General features: G+C 56.1%; 1 protein-coding gene across 1 annotated transcript; it reads right to left on the reverse strand.

The window, feature by feature from the left end:
- Positions 1-3,741: 3,741 nt before the first annotated feature.
- NT5M (5',3'-nucleotidase, mitochondrial) lies at positions 3,742-11,500 on the reverse strand. The gene is made up of 5 exons (XM_005487479.4): positions 10,354-11,500; positions 7,711-7,811; positions 7,277-7,337; positions 6,832-6,946; positions 3,742-6,632 (listed from the first exon to the last, which is right to left on the reverse strand). The coding sequence occupies exons 1-5, from the start codon at positions 10,618-10,620 to the stop codon at positions 6,475-6,477; spliced, it is 702 nt and encodes a 233-aa protein (XP_005487536.2). The 5' UTR covers positions 10,621-11,500; the 3' UTR covers positions 3,742-6,474.
- Between the last annotated feature and the right edge of the window lie 980 nt (positions 11,501-12,480).

A 12,480-nucleotide genomic window follows, 5' to 3' on the forward strand; every position in this document is an offset into this window, starting at 1 on the left:
GGGGGGCAGCAGTGTGGTGTTCAGGTGCTTTGCAGCACCAGGTCCCTGCCTTTCCCCTCCCTTATCCTGGGAAGGGCTCAGCCCACGCAGCAGGAGCTGCTCCTCATCCTCACACGTCCCCTGGCACTCACAACAGGCCCCTCTTGCCTCACTTTTACTGAACAGAAGCCAACTCCCAGCCTCCACAGCTCCTGCCAGTGCATCTCCCAGCACTTTTGGGAGTTTCCTGAGCCTTATGGTGTTTTGAACCATCCCCAGGAGCCGCTGGGTCACTCACCACAGGGATGTGAAGGCAACACAGGTGCTGCCCAGCTGGGGCTCCCACTGGGATGGCATGAAGGAAAAATTCCATGGGCACACAGGGGCTCACTGGCTTGATTAGAGCTCCACAGACCCTCAAATGCTGAACTACAGCCCTTCAATAATTACTGCTCATCTCCCTCCCCCAGATCTCAGAAAAACAGCCCCAGCTCCAGCCCTGGTTACCTGGAGATGCTGACAGCAGATTGAGGCGCATGGAGCATTGAACCCAGACACAAGTTCACCCCAAATCTGGCAAGTTAGAGTTTAAAACAGTGTGTGTTGAGGGTGAGTGTGTTCTGGGAGAGGAGCAGCACCAGGGCACCTTCTCCATCCCAGGATCATTGCTGGCACCCAGCAGCTGAGGAGGAGAGGGCAGGTGAGGGGCAGGGATGGGCTCAGGGCGGTGTGGGGTGTGCAGGCTCAGCTCCAGTGAGGTCTCTGCCCACGGTGTGGCCTGACAGCAGTGCCCTCCCCTATGACGGGTGTTTACAGAGCTGGACGGGATCCCTGGAGCCCTCGTGTCCACTGCAGGACACCAGGGTTCCACAAGGTCACACCCTTCCCCCAGCTGCATCCATGAGCTGGGCACCTCCAGGAAAAAGCCATGAGCTGGGAAGCTCCAGGAAAAAGGCACTGGTGGGATGTTGCTGGCAGGTTTGGTGCTTGGTGGCCTCGTGCTGGGTCCCGGTGGTGCCCCGAGTGCAGCGTCAGCTGGATTTTGGCAGCTCTGAGCCCTGGCCCCTCTCTGCCCACAGGCCTGGCCCCAGGGAGGCAGGGAGAAGGTGGCATGCTCACGTCTGAATACAACATGTTCCCCAGGCATGTTTGTTAACATAGTCACAAATAAACATTTTGCAAGATTTTTGCCAGGAGGGCGGGCTTAATGTGTGTGGGAGCCTTGAAGGACAGGAGCAAGGCAGTGCAGCCTATCATGTGGGCTCTGCTCTGGCCTCCCCAGCACTGCTGGGGCAAGGGAAGTTGATTTCTCTCTGGGGAGTGCATTACTCAAGTCCCTGTGCACAAATTGAGAAGCAAATCCCATTAATCCAACCTGGAGGGAAATAATATCATGGTGCTGAGGGAGAGCGGAAGGGCCAGCAAAACCCACCAGGTGCCACCCCAGTCCCCCTGTCCTCACCACGGTCAGATCTGTCCCCACTCTGCTCCCCAAAACGGGCTCTGGCTTCAGAGTGAGCAAAAGGAAAAGGCAAAGCCATGTTCCAGCTCCTTGGGGGATTTCAGCTTTCGGGGCAGGATGAGCAATCCCAGCCCTGGGAGAGCTCTGGGTTCCCGGGGGAAGCAAGGGCAGAGCTGAGCAGGGACAGGAGGGGTGCCCTGGGCTCTCAGGGGCCTTCAGCCTGTGATTTTTCCAGGGATATTTTCAATATAGACCCTATAGGTGCCTAGTTCCTCTTCTAATCCACAAGTCATTCGTGTTTTTGCCCATCCCATTCTCTGCCCCATCCAGGTGGAGTGGCTGGGGGGAGGCTCAGCAGCTGGTGGAGGCCACCCCAGAACATTCCCCTATCCCTGGAAGTGTCCAAGGCCAGGCTGGATGGCGCTTGGAGCAACCTGGGATAGTGGAAGGCGTCCCTGCCCATGGGTTGCAATGAGATTGTTTTTAAGATCCCTTCCAGTCCAAACCATTCCATGATTCTCTGGTTTTCCTGGCTCCTGTAAGTAACCCTGGAGCATCACCCGGTGCCGGTGATCGGTGCCTCCAGCGGGAGGGATGCAGAGGGCACTGGAGCCCGGGCAGGGATAACCGGGAGGGCTGGAAGGAGGGCTGGCACACGGCGCTGAGCGCAGGCTGCCAGCTCCACACGCGGTCACACAGTCCCCTCTAGTGGATATTCCTCTTCCATCCACATCCCATCCGCACCACGTCCTGCCCGCACTGCCTTGGCACCGCCGGGCTCCCAACCTGGTGCCAGCAGCGACCCTGGGGCACCATCCCGCTCCTCTCCTCAAACTGGGCACGACGGCAGAGCAGAGCCCATCCAGCTGCCTCCAGCTGCTCCATCGCTTCCTGCTCTCCTTCCCCTCCTGCGTGTTCGGGTGACTCATCCTCCCTGCAGCCCGGCCCTGCCCTGGCTCTGTCCCACACCCCCCGCTGCCCTTGCGTCAGGGCTGGCCCCGCTGCCCCTGCCTTCCTGCTCTCCCCTCCGCTGGGATCTCACACTGCTCCGAGCTGTTTAGCAGTGGCCAGCATGAGCACGAGCTAATGAGCACCCGAGCTAATGAGCACCCGAGCCAATGAGCACCCACTGGCGGCCGCTTCCAGGATCCAGGGCCGAGCATCCTTGTTCCAGCCCTGCCAGGACCTGCTGTCTTGCGCCAGCTCGGGCTGGGGACAAGTGGGATGCTCTCAGGTGGGAATCCCCTGAGGGGGGTGAGTGTTTGCACATTTGTGCAGCAGCTCCTGCCCATAGGAACGGTGCAAAGGCTCCCACCAGCACCTTGAGCACTGCCCTGTGCCCTGTGTACCATCTCCTCTCTGCCTGCTTTAGAAATTGCTTATCACCTGGAATTTATGTGATATCTGCAACCTGAGGCTTTTCAAGGGAAAAAAAGCCAAGTAGGAGAGCATGGAAGAACAGATACAGCTGCAGACCAGGAGTTCACCATGCTCCATCAGGATGCAGCCCCTCCAACTCGCCCCATCCTGTACTGGAATCATAACCTTGGTCCTAGTGCCACCATCCAGCCGCCCCAGGGATCTTAAAAACCATCTCATTGCTGTGCAGGGCAGAGCTGATGTCAAACCCTCTGCCCCATCCCTGGGCCAGGGAATGACGGGGTCGCCTCTAGGGCCTCCAGTGCAGGGTGAGGGCAGTGGGGATGGAGGAGGAGCTGTGGCCCAATGCTTGCTGCCAGGAAGTCCCAAAAAGCAGCTGGAAGGGCACAGGGAGATGCTCGTTGCTAAACCAGTCCTGGAACAGCTTTATGGCCCCACAGCAGCATCCTGGGGAGGTGTTCACCCAGTTCTGTTTTAGCTGGCAGCTGAGTCACCTTGTCCCCGTGCTGGCCAGGAGTCCCTTGATGTCCCAGCTCCAGCAGGACTAGAGATGTGACCCTGGTAAGCCCTTGTGTCCCATCCTGGAGCCACACCAGTACAAGGAGCACACAGTCAGGTTCTGCTCTGTGATGCTGATTGTCCCAGCCCTGCTGGGATGGTCCCACAGTCCTCCCTCCCTGGCTCTGGTGCTGTGTGTCCAGCTGGGCCATGGCACTGCTCACAGTGTGCAGGTTCTGGTCATGCACAGGGATTGTCATGGCACAGCCCCACAGCAGGCAGGGGAGTCCACAGACACCTCACAGGAGTGTGTGGATGTGGAGCAGCCAGCAGTGATGGATAAGGCATAAAATCCCAGGGAAAGGCAGTCCATGGCTGTCCCAGCCCCTTTTAAAGCTTCTGCTCTGTGGCCCAACAGGACACACACTTCACAGCTTTATTTATTAGAAAAGATCTTTAGGAAGATGAGCTCTACCCTGCACTTGGCTTTATTTCTGCCCACAGGGTCTGTGTCTAACAGGGTGATGGCACTGCCAGGACAGCAGGGCTGGTTCCAGGTTTTCTGGATAAGGGAACATTCCCAAACCTGGAGGTGAACCCCGCCCTATCCCCACACAGAGCCACGGCTGGGAAACTGCAAACCCCAAACTCCATTTCCAGGCAGCTGGATGCCAAACAACCCAGTGTTTATTGCAGTGCTCCTCATTTGCCTCAGGTTTACAGATGTACATTCAAAAAGAAAAGCTCTGTGTATGTCAGCTGGACACAGACAGGCTTGAAGGACGAATGGGCCGATCCATCAGTGATGGAGTCACCTCCAGGTCCCGAGTGTGGGAGCAATCAGAGCAGCCACCAGCTCAGGATCTCTGTGCATGGAGCTGGAGCCTCAGGCACGAGGAACTCCAGCTCTGCTTTCAAGTATATTTGGTGTGGTGTATTTATCTCTGGCATCACATCTCACGGGGAAAAGTCCTGCTGGCCCCAGAGAGCCACAGCCCTCGGGTCTGCCCCAGCCTCGGGGGAAGGTGAGAGGTTTGGGCAGCTGCTGGAGAGATGTGCCAGCTCATTTTGGCTCAATAAGCAGGGAAAAGGCTCTGGGGAGTTTGGGCAGCTCATATTTACATGGTACCATCAGAAAAAACCCAGCTTGGACCCCATGAGGTCACCTTGGCTGCAGAGAGGGGCCAACAGCTGGTGGAGGGCTGGTGGAGGCAGGGGGTTCCTGATGTTCAGCAGCTGCAGCAGCCGCCCATGGTGCTCCCACACTGTCCCAGTTCCCAGCCTGCAAACCCCCAGCCAGCTCTTGGCCAGGGGGCTGCACATCCTGAATAAACCCCTCCAAACCAAACCCACCGCCCAGAGAAGCACACAGTGGTTTAAACAATAAAGAAAAGTGAAAAAAAAAAAGAGAAAAGATAAAAATATGCTTATGGTATGTAAGTCCTACTGCCCTGGGCCAACCATGCTGACTTTGTAAACAGGGCAAGCCCCAGGTCAACACAGGCCCCATCCCTGGCCCTGCAGCACCCAGGGAAGGCACAGGTTCCAAAGCACCAACTCCAGAACCCCTCCAGCTCCTGGCACAGGAGGGGCCTGGCTGCCACTGCTGAATTACATTATTTGTTGATTATGCAGCTTCAAGTTCATGTCCTTTCGTTGATTGGGGTCCACAGGAGAGCAGAGGGGCAAAGCAAAGGTGTGAGCACGGGGTGCAGGGTGAAATCCCAGCCAAGCCCTGGCCACCACCTCTGCCTGGGGCGTTCAGTGTCCATGGGGGGAATTTCACTGCTGCAGCCAGCAAGTCCTTGGGCCAGGAGGGCAGTGGGGTCCTGGACAGCGTGGGGACACACAGCAGAGGGGGCCAAGGGCCTCTGTGGTGTCAGCAGTGACACCCCCAGCTCATCCCTGGGGCTCTGCCTGGGGGGCCCAGCAGCAGCTCCCACTGGGGACAGGCAGGCTGTGGCTGCCCTGTGGCAGTGCCACAGGCAGGAGGGGATGCCAGGCTCTCCCAGCAGCTGGGATGTCTCTCTGGGACCAGCAGCAGCAGCAGCAGCAGCAGCTTTCTCCTGCCAGACAGGTCACTGAAGTTCAAGGCTGGACTGCTGCAGGCTCAGAGAAGCAAAAACGAGACAAACAAGGGAGGAAGAGGCTGTGGGCACAGCTATGCCAAAACCATCCCACTTGGAGCTGCCCCTTGGTCTAAACTTCCCTTTTGGGGGGCCAATTGCACCTTCCCAGCAGAGCTGGGTGCTCCCAGAGCTCAGCAGCCCCTGCACTGTCCCCTGGCAGAGGAGGCTGGTCCAGCTGTGACCCCTTTGCACCAGCCAGGCACTGAACACTTCCCTGCAGGGGCCCAGAGCCAGGGGAGTGGGGCTGGCAGCATCCTCTGTCCCCAGACAGAGCTGGGATCATGGTGGAGCTGCAGAACAAACCACCCTGGGCACCCCTCATGGGCTCCCATGCTGCTTTTGGTCAGGGTAGAGTTAATTTTTTTCACAGCAGCTCGTATGGGGCTCTATTTTCTGTGAAGAAAATGAACTCTACCCTGGCTGAAACCTGCACAGCTCCCCAGCCTTTAACAGCAACATCCCCCCAGCATCTTCCCTTGCAGTATGTGAGAACTGCAGACAGCATCCAGGGATGTGCTTTGACAATTCCCAGTGCAGGGAGCCTGGACAGCCCCTGCCTGCTCTCCCTGCCCTTGCAGCCACCCCTCTCCCCAGACCCAAGCACTGTCAGGGGCAGAGATCTCCTGAGGCAGCCCCTTGGGATGAAACCTGGCAAGAACTAAGCAAATCACACACATGATCCCTGACCACGCTGTGGAGGGGAGGATGCAGAGCTGCTCTGTGCCATGCAATGCCCAAGCAAGGGCAGTGACACGCTGAGGGTGACCTTGTCCATCAGGAGCACCAGGCTGGCCCTGTGGGGTGCAGATGCACCACAGACACCCCAGGAGCCAGAGGGCAATGCCTGGGCTGGGCTGGGGTCTGTTTTTCAAGTCCAGGTGACTGTGGTGCTTCAGCTCACCCTCCTCTTCCTCTGTGCAGCAGGGACAGCGTCTGTCTGTCTGTCCTGTCGCTGTGGCCTTCAGCAGGGCTCCACAGGGACACAGGCAGGTGGCTGCAGCCCCAGGTGGCCCTGGGGGCTGATGTTTAGGTGGCCTGGCCGGGTGGGAGGCGTTTGCTGTCCAGAATGGCCTTCCAGTCATCAGCCCAGGAGTGCAGCCGGCGGCTGGGGGGCTTCAGCTGCAGGTGCTTGTTGTGGCAGGCAGTGAAGAGCACGTGCTCCCAGCTGGGGTTCTGCTCTGCCCCTGCAAGGCAAGGAAGGTCAGTGGTGGACAGTTCCATGAGACACTAAAGTTGATTTCACTCCAACATGAGACCCTGAAGTTGGTTTCACTCCAACATGAAAACCCCAAAGTTACAAAACCCAAAGAGCACAGAAAGACCAACACCCATCCCTGGCTCCCTCCAGTCACCCTTACCCTTGGCTTCACCCTCACCCCTCACCTGTTATATCAGGTCTGTCGTCTATAAGCAGATCAGCAGAAACCACTGTCTTATCTCGTGTCAAAACAATCTGCTCAAGAAATTCAGGGCCAAAGTGCTTCTCCACCCAGGCATACTGGAAGGCAAGAGATGGCTGGTGAGCTCAGGGAGGGCTGATGGATGGGGCAGGGGGTGCTTGGTGGAGTGCAAGCAGCCCTGGTCCCCACACAGGGAGGATTTCTCTCTTAATTAAGTTCATTAATGGGGTGGATTTGGATGCTGCTGGAGTAAAAGTCCTTAGAAAGCCAAGCAGCTTTTGATGTTATGATGAAAGAATAAGACCAAGAGCCTCAGTGCATGCAAATGGATGGAACAGGTAAATTTTACAGACAGAGGCGTGAAGGGGTCAGACACCTTTCACTGGGCAGTGTGGATGGGAGGGGAGCTGGGATTTGGGCTTGCTCACCTTCTCATAAGGGCAGTACCGGTACTTCTTGATTGGGCTGGTGCAGATGAACACATCAGTGCTGCCACGAGGAGAAAAACAGGGCCAGAGTGTCATTCTGGGCCAGAGCAGGCCCAGAGCAGCCCAAAGCCAACCCCCACCATACAGAGATCAAACAGATTTAACATATTAATCCCCCATCTCACAGAATCCCACAGCACAATCACATCCCCCTTTGCACAGCCTTTGCTGGAGCAGAGCTGAAGGAAGAGGCTGCACATGGCTGATGTTGTAGGTGACTGCTCCAGGAGTCAAAGCCCTCTCTCCCCTCCCTTCCCTGATGGGTGGGAGATATTTATTTTTAATGCTGTTGTTGTATCAGCACTTCTGCCAAGAGGTGGAAGTGAAGACACAGCTGCTCCTCTGTCCATCCCCACAGACAGGTTCATACTCACTCTGCCAAATTTGCCATTTGCTTCACAGCTTCCACAGCCCCAGGGAGAGGGTCCAGCTCGATGAAGAAGTTCTTGGATTCCCAGATGCTGATGGCTTTCTCCTGTGAGGGGAAAGCAAGCAGTTGCTGCACTTGTTGTGTTTTTTCCTGCATGTGCATCCTCCTCACCCTTTGCTAGGACAGAGGAGGGGACAGGAGAACAGTGGGAGCACCAGCTCCAGTCTCTCCTGCTCACCCCCTCTGCCTCTGTGGGTGCCTCTGCTCCCCACCCATCCCATACAAATCAGATTGGAGATGGAACAAATAAACAGGGTTGGTTTTGCCTCTGCAGCCCCACACACAGAGGGAGCTGCACCTTCCTCTAAGCCAAACACCAGAGATTATCCAGCTTCAAACCAAACCCATCCAAGGGACAGATCCACGTGGATCCAGCTGACAGCTCTACCATGGTGCTGTTCAGGTACTGTTCAGGTTCTGTCTGGCCTATTTGTCTCCATGAGATCACCTAAAATAGCAGCCAGGCTGCTCTCCCAGGAGCAGGAACGTTACAGGAGGAACCACATGTCAGGATGGATGCAGATGCTCCTCCTCAGGGAAGCCTGGACAAGGTCTAGCAGGCAAATAGAGCATCTCCAGGCAAGGATTTGAAACACAACATCCAGGACAGCAGCCTGGTATGGCACAGGGAGAACAGAAAGGAGCTCACAGTGAGCAAAACCTTGGGGTGAGGGCAGAGTCCAGGGGCTGCCTGCCATGGGTCCAGCACAGCTCTCAGGAACAGCAGCCCCTGCACTGCTCAAACAGGTTAACAGCTTGCCAGGTGCCAGGAAAGCAATTATTTTGCACAAACACTGTGTCCTCGGGGAGGAGAACTGGGAAGAAGCAGAAGTAGCCCAGCCCCAGTGCTGAGGTGCAGCTGAGGAGCTGCAGATGCAGAAATGCCTCCAGGCTCCATGGCAAGAACAGCCAGCCTGAAAGTTTGGGGCTGTGCAAACATGCAAACTCCAGTTGCTCTGCCTCAGACTGAGCAGTAATGGGATTTTATTTTTAGGGTATTGTCTGTAGTTGCACAAGAGACCCCTGAGAAACACAGCCTCGTGCAGTAGAGCACTTCAAATTGCACTGAAGTGTTTTCTTGCAGCAGCACTTCCACAGCTATCCTGCTTCCAATTATGTCAAAAAGAATTTTGCAATCAAGCTTGAGGAGGGGAGAACTCAGCTCAGCTTGAGGAAAAGACCCACTCCACTCCCAGAGCCAGAAAAATTCCTTATGGCACCATGACCAGCATGCTGACCAGCAGCAGATGGAAAAATCCCCCAGGCTGGGAATCCCACCATGGGCCAGGACAGATCCTCAGCCCCATAAGGAATCTCCCTGCCTGTCCAGAGCTCTCCAGGTCTGTGTGCTCACTGCATTGCTGAACTCTCTCCCTTTCAGAGCTGGGACCTGCAGCTCACTGGACTCTTTGGCTCCTATTTTCTGGTCCCAGAGACTGGAATGGCCCACATGTCTGGAGCAGCTCGCACTCACTTCAGCCCTGCCCTGAAACCACGGGGAAAACCAGGACTGCCCTGAGGTCAGACTGTGCAAGTTCTGCTACTTGTTCAGCCCAAGGTTTTGGTGGTTTTACATGATCACAGCAGACACAAGATGAGCTCACTTCATTTAACACATCCAAAGTAGTTAGGATCAAGGAAGAAAAAAAATGGTTATTATGTGTTATCCCTGCCAAACAGGGGTTTGAGCAGCTGCTTTACTGCACAAATGATGTTCTGCACTTTCCTCTCACCACTCCCGGCCAGGAAGGACACTTTATTCCTTCAGATCATCAAGTTGTTTAGGACTTTGCCCATGGGAGAGCCCTGGACCTTATTCCCACTCCTTCCCTGTAACCATCATACTCCTAACAACAGGAACACTTTTATTTACAATAACACATTTCAGCCACTGCAACTGTAACCCATGGATGAGACCACAGACATCCACTGGGATGGGAAATTTGTAGAGGCAGAAACCAACTCTCTACATCAGTCAGCCTGTTGCTGAATGCTAAATTACAACGTTGAGAGAGCTTCTGCTTTTAAGCTTTAATTATTAAACTGAATATAATAATTCCTGGCATGGGAGGGCTTAGGCTGTTTTAACTTCACGTAAGCCTTCAAATGAAGCATCAATTGCTTGGTTTGTTCTGAACTGCTCTGCTGCATCCCACCCCTCACATTGCTCTTGAGGAGCTAAATAATCCATCTAGGAATGTACCAATCCACATCAGAGCTAGAAAAACCCAGCTATATAATCTGGGGTATTTCAAGACAGATGTTCTGAAATACCCCCTTTTCTTGCATCTGTCTCCATCCAGTCATGCAGAGAAAAAGCCCACTAGACCATCATAGTCTGGTCTAGTTGGAAGTTGGAATTAGATACTCTTTAAGGCCCTTATCAACCCAACCCATTCTAGGACTCTAAGAAAGACATAGACATGCACAAAATCCCCTAGATTCCTGGGGAAAACCCACTGCTGGAAGCCCTCCCATGTTCCTGTGGGAGCTTTTTGGTGGCCCTCACAAGGAACAGCAGTGTCATGACCTGGGGCTCAGAGGGTCCCTGAGGGGGACAAGCCCATGAAGGGGAAGCACAACTCACGCTCAGCTCGGGTCCCAGGCGCCCGTACTGCTCCGACACCCAGAAGCCCCTCCGGTCCTCCAGGGCAATGTAGGGCTTGTCGGGGTACCTGGCCCTGAATTTCTTCAGGAAGCCTCCCTCGAAGTCGGCCAGCACCCCGTCCATGTCCACCAGCACCCGCAGGGCCCGGCGGGACCCGGCTGAGGGGCCCAGCCCCCGGCCCAGCCCGGCCAGGGCACCACAGCCCCGCCGGGGCCGCAGGTGCAGGAAACAGCTCAGCAAAATCATCCTGGAGAGGGGTTTGGGATGGGGGATCTGGGGGATTTGGGGCAGGGGGCTCAGGGAAGCAGGGTCAGGGCAGGAGATGGGGGTTTGGGGCAGGGAATGGGGATTCAAGTAAAGGGATGGGGGACTTGAACAAGGGGATGGGGGCTCAGAGTAGGGGGCTCAGGGAAGGGGAAGGGGGCTCGAGGAAGGGGATAGGGGGTTGGAGCAGGGAATGGAACCTTAGAGCAGGGGAAGGAGGCTCAGGGAAGGGCAAAGGGGCTTGAGAAAGAGACTGGGGAGACCGAGGAAGGAGATGGGGCTTGGAGCAGGAGAAGGAGTCTCAGGGAAGGAACAGGGGGTTGAGAAAGGGACTGGGGAGTTTGAGGAAGGGGATGGAGCTCGGAGCAGGCGATGGAGCCCCCAGGAAGCAGATGGGGGGCTCGGGGCAGGGGATAGGGGGCTCAGAGCAGGGTTGGGGGTGCTCTTCAAGCAAAGAGGGGTGCCTCTATTTCAAGCACGCCCCGAGGCAGCGGGCAGCCCTGCCGAGCGCATCCCTTTGCAGCAGGAGGAAGGAGCGGCCGGGGGGTGCAATGGGGAGCGGAGGGGGGGATGCAGGGACCCGTCCTGGCCCCCGGCGCGTCCTCCCCATCGCTGCCCGGCAGCGAGCGCGGAGCGGCGGCGGGAGGGCAGCGGGGACGGCGGAGCTCGCCCCGACCCGGCAGTGCAAAGCCCAGTTCCTCTTCCCGGTGCCTGCCGAGCCCGGAACGCCGGCACCGCCTTAAAGCGGCACAAGCGCCCTGCGACAGCGCGGCGGCTCCGCGCCCGCCTGCCTTAAGGCTGCCCCGGCACCGCTGCCCGTGCCCTGCTTGCCTCAGTTTCCCTCGCTGTCAGCCTCTGAGATACCCACTCCCTCCCCATGCCCGTGTCTGCCTGCAGAGGTGGTGGGTACATTTCGGGACACACGTGAAATGGTGATTTTCTGCATAAACCGCACTCGTTTCTGACAGTTCTGTGACAGCCGTGTGACAGGAAACCTTAAAAGCCAATCCCTTAAAAGCAAAGGAGCAGGCACTGCACCAAGGAGGGCTCGGTGTTCTGAGCAGACACCAAAGATCTGTTCAAAAAACATATGTTTAAAACGTATGGAGAAGAGGGAGTTCTCCAAGTGGTACTGACAGGATTAGGCAAACACTGAGCTGGGAAATAAAAGTTTCTGCCCGACAGCACTAATAAGGTTCCAAAATATTTAATTTTTCAAGTCCAGAATGTTTTCAAGTGGAAAACTTGAAACTTGTCCTTGGTCCATAGAGAGGGCAAATTTGCTGTTGGGATGGGGTGACCTGGGGAAGGTCACGGAGGGAAGGAAGGAAGGAAGAACTGGCTGGACACAATGTTGATCTCAGCTGAGGCTGGGCGGGGAATGTGTCAAGTTCAGGTCTGTGTTTTGCTTTCACTTGCACCGCAGGCGTTTTGCTTCCTGCGAGGAATGGGATTTCAACACAGCTGGGTGTTCCTGACTAAGCACGGACGGAATGCATGCAAATTTATGGCTCCCCAGGGCAGTGGTCAGGGCACGGAGCCTGACAGAGCTCAAGGAGCATTAGGAGAACGCTGTCAGGCACAGGGTGGGATTTCGGGCTTGTCCTGTGCAGGGCCAGGAGTGGAACTGGATGATCCCTGTGGGTCCCTTCCAGCTCTGGATATTTTACAATTCTGTGATCTCCACTCAGGCTTCCATCATTTTCATGGATACTGAACACATTCCCTGCCTGCTGCATCTCCAGAGGGATGGAGAATACAGAACACGTATTAACCTGAGGGATTCCAATCCCATTCCCTGACACCAGAGCACACATTCCACGCAATGAGTCCCGCCAGAGG

Source organism: Zonotrichia albicollis, chromosome 16 (assembly GCF_047830755.1).
Source record: "Zonotrichia albicollis isolate bZonAlb1 chromosome 16, bZonAlb1.hap1, whole genome shotgun sequence".
NCBI classification, from domain to species: domain Eukaryota; kingdom Metazoa; phylum Chordata; class Aves; order Passeriformes; family Passerellidae; genus Zonotrichia; species Zonotrichia albicollis.

Excerpts from the sequence above, each read along its gene's own strand:
- NT5M (XM_005487479.4), bottom strand. The coding sequence starts at position 10,620 with ATGATTTTGCTGAGCTGTTTCCTGCACCTGCGGCCCCGGCGGGGCTGT. Across the intron at positions 7,338-7,710 it reads CAAATGGCAAATTTGGCAGA|CACTGATGTGTTCATCTGCA; the intron begins GTGAGTATGAAC and ends TCCTCGTGGCAG. Across the intron at positions 6,633-6,831 it reads CGACAGACCTGATATAACAG|GGGCAGAGCAGAACCCCAGC; the intron begins GTGAGGGGTGAG and ends CTTGCCTTGCAG.